Raw genomic sequence first — 12,461 nt, 5'->3', positions numbered from 1 at the left:
ATGCTTTACCATCACAGAAAAAAATACTTTTTAAAATGTATGAGAATAGAACAATTATAATAATATTTCACAATAATACTGTTTTTTTGATCAAATACATGCAGTCTTGGTGAGAAATAATCAAAAAAATGTATCAAAACAGAGTTACTGATGAATATATGGATGGATGATAGGAATAAGATCAATTATAAATGCACTAATATTATCATAATATGTGTATAATAACACATAATCCGCAATAAACCCGGTCCGTTTCTCACAGGGAGGTTTTCTCTTCCATGTTGGCCGAGGCATGGGTGTGTGTATAGTGTTACACTATTCTATTCCTGGTCAATGTGACCCAAGAGTGCTGCTAATCCTGTTTCTATGCAGCCCTTCCTCATTCTCCACACACTGTTTGCTCAGTCTGACTATCCACACATGCTTTTATTTGTCCTGAACGTATACTGGCAACCCTGCTGGAATAGTTGACGGAAAGATAAGGTGATATTCCCTTATTATTCTCCTTTAAGTACTCTGTCGTCACCATGTTCACACATAACCTCCACAGTTTGTGTTGTCACATCTGAACTAAATGTAAAACCATCTGCTCAAGAAATGGCCTCTATCTAAGAGGTTGGTCTGTGTCTTGAGTCTTTTTTGTGTGTCATCCACATTTTGCATGCATGATTCATTACGACGAGTTTTCGCTTTTCTTTATCATTGAGATAAATCATATTTATTTTCATCTTTGGCACACATAAGCTGCATCCCTTATGGCTGTGAGCCACATGATTTCTGGTATGTGTGGAATTGGGAAAGGTTAGAATGAAATACTGGTTTGCTTTAGTTTTTGACCTTTCCGGGCGCAGTAAAACGTAATACTATGGCAACCGTTGAGCGTTCTTTTTGGCACCTCTGTCTTGACGTCTTCTGTCTCCTGTTCACATGGCTGTGTTTTCAGTTTCAGCGATTTGAGACCCGTGACTCACCATACTCTGTCCTGCCAGCTTTATTGAGTTCTGAACAATAATGCAATCATTTATGCAATGGGTTTGACACAGACCCAGGACTCTTATTTTTACTGAAAGTGCATGAGTACTGCTCTGTTATCCGTCTTTCGGATGACAACTGGTGTGAATATTCTGTCAAAAGCGGACAAACTTTATATGCATCCCTTTTCATCGCTGTGATATAACAAGTCAAGATGAAGAACTGGCTTGCTGCATCTCACTCAGTGAGTCACTGGTGTTTCTTTTAAAAGAAAGCTGAACTCTGTGATGCACCACTGGGGTTGTGCTAAAGTAAGGTCATCCGTTTTTGGATTGCTTTCATGTCTATCATGAGGCATATTAAAACGCATTTTTAGAGAACTGGTACTTTTTTTGACCCTCGTGTTCTGTATAATGTCTCGGAGACCCCAAGATCTTGCTAGCTCTTAAAACACACTCAACATTGAAGGACTCACACTTTATACACTTTTCAACATTTACGAAAACTAATTGTAATCTAAACTTTACTTAAACTTTCTAATATGTTACATTACTTATATTAGGGGTCTCATATACCATTTGTATAAAAGTGTGTGTGTATAAATATATATATTTCAGCATTTAAGAGAAATGTTACATTTATATATAAAATATTTATGTATAATATAATACAAATTATATAAATATGTAAACAGTATATACATTTATGCATGTATTTATATATACATAATTATACATATATTCATCGTTTGACAGCATTTAAATACATTATATGTAATATTAAATACCCCATCCATTTATTTTATAAAATGTACTTAGATACATTATATATAAATGATTGAAAATACTGAAAACAAATTATTTGAAAAAATCTATTAAATATTATGCATCATTTATTTAAGTTAAATTATGCAATTATAATAACAAAATATTACTTAATTATATTATATATAGTTATGGATAATTGTTATTTATAATAATATATTGTAAATAATATATTTAAGTATTTTAACTAAAAATAAATTATACAAAATATATATATATTTTTAAGAAAATAACCTATAGTATATAGGTAACCTGCTAGTGCTATGTCATTCATTTATTAGTTGTCAGGTGATTTTGGCTTGGTTACACATGCACTTTCTTTAATGAGTTTGGCTTCTCAGGGTGCAGTTATGGATGTTGCAGAGGAACGGCGGGGAATCAATCTCTCTGATTAATGTCGGGGAGACGGGCTGTGCATGGGGAACAGACACTTTCCTGCTGTGCTTTCCAGATTCACGCGCCTCTCTCCACTCTTTGTCATTCGCCAGTGAGGCCTGTCTTCTTGCAAATGGCCTCATGAATTTGATTACAAAATGGCTCTTAGTCATGCTTTGCTGGGGATGTCATCTGTGACAAGGAGAGGTTATTTAGTGGTTTTGCTCTTCAGAACAGGCCACACTGTTCTGGAAAATGTGTCATTACAACAGCAATGAAATGAAAAATAAAATGAGTCATCAGTATTTTTCATACTTTTTGTGCAATATTACTCCAAAGTGGCTACAGATGTATAGTGGTGTTGAAATGGAGGTGTTCACTATGATAAAGGAACATGAAGTAATATCATTCTTGTTAGTTAACAATTCCTTACATTTTTATGCCTGTGCTTCGTTTTACATTTGTTTTATACTATTTTAAAAGTTCCTCATTTTGTTTTGGAGGTCTCCTACAATAGGTTTGCATGAGTCAAAAACACTTTAATTTTCTCATTATCCATTGCACATCATCTCTTTTCTCACAGTGTCAGAAATGGTCTCAGAGAGTCTGCTCTGCTCGGATTGGTCAGATGGCCCAGTCTGTTGTGATTGGTCAGCGCATATCTGAAACTAAACGCCTATTACCATATCTGAATTTCTGCTCCAGAGGCGTCCTCAGCGACACGTTTCAATCTACTTAATTGATCAATTGATCTTTGGCATCACACGCATTAAAACTAAATATATGGACTGCATTTATATAAATGGTAAATGGACTGCATTTATATAGCGCTTTTATCCAAAGCGCTTTACATTTTTGCCTCACATTCACCCATTCATACACCGACGGCGATGTCAGCCATGTAAGGCGCCATCCAGCTCGTCGGGAGCAGCTGGGGTTAGGTGTCTTGCTCATGGACACTTCGACACTTGGTCAGGTGGAACCGGGGATTGAACCACCAACCTTTCGGTTTGTAGACAACCTACATGAACCACTGAGCCACTGCCGCCCCGCCCCATATATATATTTATTGGTCTGGAAACTCACCATTGACAGCTCAATCTGAGGGGCGGGATAAACGGTTGTCTTTCAAACTCCCTCTGCACGCGATAGGATAGCACTACGACCAACCAGAGCAACGAAGGTGAAGCAGAGCTTGTTGATAGATTAAACATTCGCCGTATCCGGTCGGCTAAACTACGAACACATCTTCCCTTTTTAAGAATGACTTCAGTGCCGTTCTTTGTTCTTTTCTCAGAGAAAACCTTAACTCCAAGCCTTCCAGAATCGCGGTCAAAGTTAATTCGAAAGACCGCCGTTCGCCAGTTTCTGTGTTTACTAGAAGCACGCAAACGCAACTCGGCCATCGTCATTATGGCCCCGCCCACCGACTTTATACACGATGTTATTGGTCTGGCAAGAGTTAGGCGAATACAGCTCAGAAGGGTATTGAGAGTTCCTAGACGACACTTGCGGGCAGATTAAATTTGCTGCCGCTAGGGTGCGTCTAGATTTCTAGGATAATATAAGCTGCCATTCAAGGGAGATCTCAAAAAAGTGCTGAATTAGAGTAACTGAATTGAATAAAAAAGGCTCCTTGGATATTGATCAATCCCTAAAGCTTTTCCTACTGTACCTTTAGGGGTATAACAGCTTGTCACTGGGGCAGTACCCTTAAAAGGACATCTTTGTGGGCTTTTTACTTCTAAAAGGTGCATTTTAGTACCTTAGAGTACAAATGCGTACTTTAAGGGAAAAAGGCCTCATCGAAAGCACCATGATCACACATTCATATCTGCGGCGATGGCATTGCCATAGTGGGGTAATATCGTATATAGTAATCCAAAAGATCTCCTTGACTTCGACCAAAAATATCTGTGTTAAAAGTATTCATAATGACTGGCAGAGAGAGGCCATCTATAAACAGATAGCAGGGGAAACAGTGTCCGCATTTAACTTTAGATTTTACCCATATTGCCTTTTCGAACTCAGTGCCCCCTTCAGAACAGAATCATCTGTGACTGTGGACGGTTTGTAGGCTTGACATCTGAGAACACTCCTTTCAAGACAAAATGGTTGTTTTTGAACATTGTAATTGGGCAGCATTCAGTAGATTCTAGCAGCACGTTTGAAACGCACGGTGGCGGCAGCGTAGATCGATAGATGGATTCCCTCTTCAGCAGGTGTGATTCTTGGCTCTCGTATTCTCCCTTGTGTGCTGTAGTGTTGTAGATTACTCTCCATCGCTGCACTTCATAAATCTACTTTCAGACTCTTCACTTAGCATTGTGGGTAAATCCATCAACCTCTGTGGCACTGTAGTGGCCAATCTGAAAATATCTAATGGGTTTTTAGTGATTTTTACTGACACCCAAAGTGCTGAAATGCAGGTTGTTCTTTTGCTGCAGCTATATTTCTTCTTCGTGAGACATTCAATGTGTGTATCATATTAACTTGTGTAATATTGCTGTACTGTTCTCAGTATGAAAGACGCCATGGGAATTTCTTGCCTCCTGTTTGACTGTTGGTATTAGTCTATCAATCATTTCCTGCATGCCAGAACTATATTAAACGCAGACATTTTCGTTTTTTGCCACACATAAAGAAAGGCATTATATTTGATATCCCACTGTTCTTTGCATAATAGGAACTATGGGTTTCTGTAAAATGTTGCACTGCCAAAAATCTTCCAATAGTGCTCAATCACTTCCTATTGGAACTTTTCTCTTTATGCTGATAAAAGTTAACGGATATATCAATACAGCTGAAAAATGTGCCTGAATAGTAATGATGGTTTAAATAGTTTGTGGTTAGATCTTAAGGGCATTTTTTACAGTGACAGGGCAGTCGTGGTCTAATTTTTAGAGAGTCAGCCTGGAAGCTTGAAATTTGCGGGTTTGAATCTTAATACCGGCAGGAAATGTGCCCTTGAGCAAGGCAACTATAACCCCTAATCGCACCCACAGCAAAAATGGCTGCTTAGTGTCACGTGTGAGTGTGTGTGTTCACTCACTGCTCCTTATGTGTGTGCACTAACTTTTTTTCCTGCTGTGTATTGATTGAATTGCAGTCTGAGCTGTGGTCTAGAGCTCATTTGAGCTCTGCATGCTGTGCTTACTGCTGCTTTCCCTCATGGTGGATCAGTGAAGCTCCCTTATGACAATGCAGAGCTCTCCTGTCCTGCTCTATGTCATGATTTTTATTTCGTTCAATCTTGTTTTGGGTTATTTTGAGGCCCGGATGGATGGATAGATGGATGGATATAAAATATTAAACTATGTTATTCCCTTAACTAAAACGAGTTGATACATACCTCTCTCATCTGAGGCCCGGTGACGATCTGATAGCATTTAGCTTAGCCCACTAAGCCCAGTTCATTCACTATGGTACCAAACAGAGATCAAGTCAGAAGAGACCAAACACCTCCACGTTTTCCCTATTTAAATACAGTTACACTAATAGCTGAACGATCAAGTATGATGACATAAAATAAAACGTGGCGCTTTTCCAAGCGGATTAAAAAGGAGAATTATAATGTATGGCGGTATAGCACTTCTGAGAGTACTTCGACATGGCGCAGTAAAAAGTCCCGCCTGAAACATCCTCCCTCACATCTCCCCCTCCCCCTATTGACAGAAATGATAGAGGGAGTGGCCATACATTTTAGGCCATAAATCAAAAAGCTCCACGTTTAATTTTATGTCACCATACTTGTTTGTTCAACTATTCGTGTAACGGTATTTAAATAGGGAAAATGTGGAGCTAAATGCTATCAGATCATCACCGGAGGGAGGGAGGGAGGGAGGGAGGGAGGGAGGAAGGAAGGAAGGAAGGAAGGAAGGAAGGAAGATATATATAATAATAATAATAATTATAATAATAATAGATTTTGTTTATAACGCACTTCATTCTAAAATATCTCAAAGTGCAACAATGGAAAAGGGAATTGTTGCTTTCTTTCTGTTTTGAACTGCTCCAGCTCTGTACTGCTCTGGTGGTGGGGACTTGAAGAAGCAGGTGGCCTGAAGATCTGAGGGAGCAGGTGGAGGATTGCAGACTGAGGAGTAGACATGTGCCTTTTTTCGCTAATGCGATTTATCACGATAATGAATATGCACGATATTGTTATCGTGGGCACTTTAAAATATCGTAAATGATAATTTATTAACAATTTATCATTTTTTTATAATTCACTCAAGAATACTTTACCCATCAACCGTATAAATGCTCAACACTGCTGTATTCTGTCTCAAAGGGAAGCGCTCAGGTGTAAATGAGAAGCACATGAACGAGTGAAGGAGACGCGCTGCTGAAGTGCCGCTCAGTGACAGCAGAGGGCGCTGAAGAACGGCAGAATGCAGCAGTTACCCCGGAAACCCTGCAAACAAACAAAAACGCGTGTAGTTTTTAAAACAGCCATTCGTTTTTGTGATCTCAGTGTTGTTCATCACAGCACCAAATACTTAATACTTAAAGACTTAATAGGCTATTTATTTTCAAACTTAAACATCTTTGTTTTAATCTGGACTACAACAGGCCCTAATGATTAGAACTGTTCTAATTATTTATTGTTCAGTAAAACTTTGAGACATACGGCTTCATTAGTTAACATGTTAATTCATTTTTACCAAACTGACAATGAAAAATACTTATAAAGAATTAATCATTCTATGTTAATTACTTAGTTACTGTTTAATAACATTAAAATCAAAATCAAAATAACTTTTTTAATGGACCTAAGATAAAACTAACAATGATCAGTATTTCTTAACTAACATTAACAAAAACATTATACTTTCTGTACCAAATGTAGCTATTGCTCAATCTTAATTAATGCATTAAGTAATGAGACCTTATATTCATTTGTTACCTGTTGTCTTTATAGCCTAATTCTTTTGCACTTTAATCTGTTTGAATTTTTTTTTACAGCTCTGAAAAAAAAATCAAGAGACCACTTAACATTGATTTCTCATTGATTTTAAGTGTTAAGTGGTCTCTTAATTTTTTTTCCAGAGCTGTATATATGTTTAGTGCATTATTGTATTTAAACATTCAGTTATTTTTGTTATTACAAAAATAGTTCTTAAAGCTGTTATGCTGTTCAATATCGTGATAATATCGTACATCGTGATAAAACTTCAGCAATTAATCGCAACATGAAAAATTGATATCGGCACATGCCTACTACTGAGGAGTTCCTGTAGATATGGTGGTGCATGTCTGGTGATGCATTTATATGTGAGCAGGAGGATTTTGTAGTCGATTCGGGATGAAACGAGAAGCCATATATATTTAAAGGAAAGAAGAAAAGTAGGGAAGAAAGGATTTAGCCTCTGTTTATCCAGCATACGTACAGGAGGCGCTGATCTAATGGAACACTTGATGTATCTTGCTCGCTGTAATTTTGCAACCTTCCCTCTTACAGCAGGGCAGATGAATTGCTCAAGCTTGCTCAAATATTTACCACATTACTGAATGAGATGCTGTGCATCATTTTTGATGGCACGTTTGTACAATCACAACTGCACAATGCTTGTGGTGTAAAACAGGAAGGCAGTGAAGTGGCTGTCGGTGTGTGTTATTTGCTGGTGCTGCTCGTCAATAATGATTAAACTGTTCAGAGCAGTTCGTGCTGATGCAGCGGATGCCACAGTTATTGTCTGTAAAAACACTCAAATATGATTTCAACAAGGACCAAAACAGGACATATAGGAAACAACATCTGGCTGGTGTGTTTTGCACCAGGGGTTTTCAAACTGAGGTCAGGGAACCCCCAGGAGTCCCCCAGAAAATCTATTGGGTCCCCAGAAAATTTCAAAGAATAAAAAGACTAAGCAAAAATGAATAAAGTCTACCAAACATTCTAACTGTTTAATTTCTAAATGTTTTTCACCTTTCTTGCTTTGCTTTCCAGAAATATGTTCTTCTTCAGATTTATACATTCAACATTAGTTATAGCCAATTTAAGTTTGAAAAAAAATTTGTATTTATAATGTCGTACTTTCTATTTATCTCAACAGTTTACATGTGTTTTCATACATACAAATAAATTGATGGATTTTAGAAAGGGGGTCCCTTATAAAAGGTTCATCATATTTGGGGGTCCTTGTTTTGTGGATTTTGATTTTCTTGTTTATTTTCGCCTAGTTGGCTTTGAATGTGCAAGTAGAGCATGTCAAGACGAGTCTTTTAATGTCAACAGCCACCATCAGTTAACAATCCTTATTCTTTTATTCACTAATAGAAACACGTAGTCACTCTGAGAATAAGGACACGATTTACTTTACTTGAGCGGTTATTAGTTTTCATTGTGTGCTCTAATCGTACCTTGTCCTGTCAGAACCTGAGGGGTAATCAAATGTTCTGCCTGGAACAAAAGGGCATCTGGCGCTCCGCATTCATCACACATCTGCTACGGCTGGAAAGGTTTCCGTGAGACCTTTACCTGGCTTGAATAAATACTGTGATTGACCAGAATAGCTCAGGCAGATTTATATAGCTAAAGTGTTTTTGATGATGCTGTTTGTTTGATTTTCCATTTTTATGTATTTATTTATTTATTTTTGCTGCATTTTTGGTTTGGTTTGCTTTTCTTTGCAAAGCAGGGGGGGGGGGGGTTGTGCCTAATTTTGTTTTCTTTACTTTTCTTTGTCTTGTTTTTTGCTCTGCCTTTTTTGGTTTGGTTTGTTTTCATTAGTTTTTTTGTTGTTGTTTAGTTTAGTTTTTTCGCTTCATTTTTGTTTTGTTTTGGGTTTTTCTTTGTGGATTGGTTTGTGTTGCATTGATTTAATTTGTTTTTTTGTTTTATTTTTTGCTTCATTTTGTTTTGTGTGTTTGGTTTGGTTTTTGATTCGTTTTTTTGCTTCATTTTTGGTTTGGTTTGCTTTGCCTTGTTTTGGTTTGTTTAGTTTTTTGTTTAGTTTTTTGTTTTTTTGTGTGTGTAGTTTAGTTGTGTGTGTTGTGTGTATTGTTTGAGATATTACATCACATACCTGCCATTTATTTATTTGCCTCAATGTGTTAAAAAATGTATCGATAAAGTAAATTTACCCATCGAGACGAACGCATTTTCTGTATATGCCTCACATTTAAAGCCAACACAGTGTTCTTAACCGATAAATAAAAATTAATGACAGAAGCACGCACAATTAAATATACAATATCTATACATTTTTTTTATTCACTCAAATTGGCCGACATATTAACAATTTTAGCACAGCTCTTGATTTGATCCACCAAAAGTGTATTTATTTATTTACTTGTTAAAAGTGATCATTATATGACAGATGGTTGAATAGGAGCGGCTCAAAACTAAGGGGGCTAGGTGACGTCATCAAAAAAAAGAAAGAAATCCTTCATTATAAGACCAGTGAATAGGGTTCATTTAATTCTTTCTACAATACCAGTGTTTGGCTTGTCTATTCCCCTCTCTCAGCCAGCCAGGAGTCTGATCCACACTAAAGTGTGAGATGTTCCTGCTTGCTCATGTAAAACGAGGGCAAATATTCCTTTTTCCCTTCTGTACCTCTCAAACTGGTCTAAAATTGCCAGGATCAATTTCTGCAGGCATATGTTTGATGTAAAGTGTTATACACTTTCATTCTTAACTTTATTAACGTTGTTTTGGTTTGTGTGCAGGCTGTATGCTGTGTTTCGGCCAGTCCGCATTCTTCCGCTTCAACCACCCCGAGGAGGCTTTCCAAATGAAAAGCATGATGCCTGAGGGAGGACAGAAAGCCAGTGTGAAAAACTGGGCCCACACAGGTAATGCAATATCCCACACTACGACTGTGGCATAAATTATCTAACACGGCTTACCTCAAAGCCTGTGTTGTGTAGAACGTCATTTGTGTATGGAAAAAAAAAAACATTCCTTCAGAGCCTCAACGTTATTTGTGTACTTTCTGAAGTCTTAATGCAAAATTCTATGTGGGATCTCTGACATTTTACTGATTCTTTTGTATATAGATGTTTTACACATGTATCTTTAAAAAAAAAGAGAGAAAAAAGCTGCATTTTCTGTGCAACAATATAAGAAACAGATGCAGATTTGCACATGGGTAATTTATGCAGACTGACATGGTGTTGACACGTGGCTGAATGCAACGTTTGTTTCAGGAGCACAGGTAGCAGCTTTCAGCCGGGCCTTACTGCATTTCCGTTTCAAACTGTTAGCAATGCAAGCGTGCCTCGATCCCGGGTTGCACCATGCAACTTTTATGAGAAACTCATTCCTGTGGGTCTCCTGACAGAGCGCTCTACATCTTCCACTCCCACTCACAGTGCTACACAGCAGCCAATGTTTAAACAGAGCATTTACAATATGTAGTTGTTTTCCTGACTTTTCCTGTTGTGTGGCAGAAAAGGACACATATAGCATATAAACACAGCTGGTGCCGTGCAATTGCTGAGCTGGTAATAAATTCTCTCCACCATGAAAGATATTCTTTTCGTAAACAGCATACATTCTCATTCACCATTTATTGTTTTCTTATTTCCCCAGAGTCTAAATTATATATAACATTACATAGCTAAAATAATTAAGATTTTTCAGACTTAAATGAATAGTTCACCCTAAAATGTTAATTATTCCAAGATTTTCTAAAGACATTGTTCTCTTAGACGAACACAATCTGAGTTATATTTGAAAAATAGCCTGGCTAATGCAAGCTTTATAATGGCAGCCCAAAATTTGAAGCCCAAAAAAGAACATCCATCCTTTACAAAAGTAATGTATACTTTATAAAGTAAAATATCTAGCTTTCGGCAAACTACGTTCCGTATTCAACTTACAAAGAAAGTGTAATGCCTCTTGCAGTTCAAAACACTTGCGCTACGTCCAATGTCATCGTCGTGCCAGTTACGCTTTTTTGTAAGTTGAATATGGAAGGTGGTCCATTGGAAGCTATATATTTTACCAGGACTTTTTTTTAAATTGTAAATACGATTGTATTGGTGTAAAAGAAGAATGTCACATACACCTAGGATGGATTAAGAGTGAGTAAATCATGGGCTCATTTTCATTTTTGGGTGAACTATCCTCTTAAGATACTACTGTGAACCTTTTTTTATTAGTAAAAAAGGTACAGATATCCATTTTAAGGGTACTTCCCCAGTGACAAGCTGTTATACCCCTAAAGGTAAAATGTTTATACACATTTTCTCTGTGTTTAAAAGGTAAAAGGCCTCATTGAAAGCACCATGATCACATATTCATAGCTGCGTTGAGGGGAAGGGCTGAAATCTATATCCACACTGTAAAAAATGTTGGTTGTTTTTTGTTGGTTTAACTTAAAAAAGTAGGTAACCTGGTTGCCTTAAAATTTTGAGTTTATTGAAATTAAAAATTTGAGTTGATACAATGAAGGAAATTTGTTTAGTAAATAGAAACTCAAAATATTTTTGTATCTGAACCACATAAAAAAATTGATAAATCATGAAAATAGCACTATTTGGCATGTGTCACTGCATCATCAGAAATAAAACACACACAATTACCCAATATGCTTACAAAATCTTTTAATAATATTTTAATAAAGGTTGTCGAATCTCAAAAAATGTTCATTGTATTAACTCAAAATTTCAATTTCAATGAACTAAAAATTTTAAGGCAACCAGGTAACTTTTTTTCTAAATAATTTTTTACAGTGCATATATATCCATAACATCTCCTTCCAACGAAAATATCTGTGTTTAATACAGAAAGCGGAAGCTAGATATTTTACTTTATAATGTGTTAAATATGGATATTTTTCTTACAAAAACCCATTGATTTGCTTCAGAAGGCATTTATTAACCCCCAAGAACTACGTGGATTACTTTTATAATGGATGGATACACTTTTTTGGGCTTCAAATTTTGGGCTGCAGTTATTGTTTAGGGATCATTTGTGCTATCTCGTCTTGTCTTAGGCATGGAAAAAAAGGTCGTCAACGAATATTATTAACCCCCCAGAACCGCGTGGATTACTTTTATAATGGATGGATACACTTTTTTGGGCTTCAAATTTTGGGCTGCCATTATAATGCTTGGAAGAGCCATAGAATGCATCAATACAATATTTTAAATTGCTCTGATATCTACATAGAAGGTATGTGGCTTTGGTAAAAGGGCAAAAATACTCCAGATACGGTTTTACATGTCCATTTACATCCCTAGGATTTGTCCCTAAAATGAAATAGGCTGTTATTTCCGTATTTAGAAGGGTCATGAATAATAATGTTTCACAACAAGGCTCATTTCAGTAGCTCA

At 36.8% G+C, this 12,461-nt stretch overlaps 1 protein-coding gene across 4 annotated transcripts in view; it reads left to right on the top strand.

Moving 5' to 3' along the window:
• Positions 1-12,461, top strand: part of phldb1b (pleckstrin homology-like domain, family B, member 1b) — a 97,061-nt gene that overhangs the window by 30,253 nt on the left and 54,347 nt on the right. For all 4 annotated transcript variants that reach the window (XM_067451141.1, XM_067451142.1, XM_067451140.1 and 1 more), the window contains one exon: positions 9,849-9,974. In XM_067451141.1, coding sequence (XP_067307242.1) covers positions 9,849-9,974 — 126 coding nt within the window. The remainder of the gene's footprint in view (positions 1-9,848; positions 9,975-12,461) is intronic.

Source organism: Pseudorasbora parva, chromosome 8, assembly GCF_024679245.1.
Source record: "Pseudorasbora parva isolate DD20220531a chromosome 8, ASM2467924v1, whole genome shotgun sequence".
In the NCBI taxonomy this organism is placed as follows: domain Eukaryota; kingdom Metazoa; phylum Chordata; class Actinopteri; order Cypriniformes; family Gobionidae; genus Pseudorasbora; species Pseudorasbora parva.
Note: the sequence above shows the minus strand (reverse complement) of the source record. Positions and strands in the feature narration are given on the sequence as shown.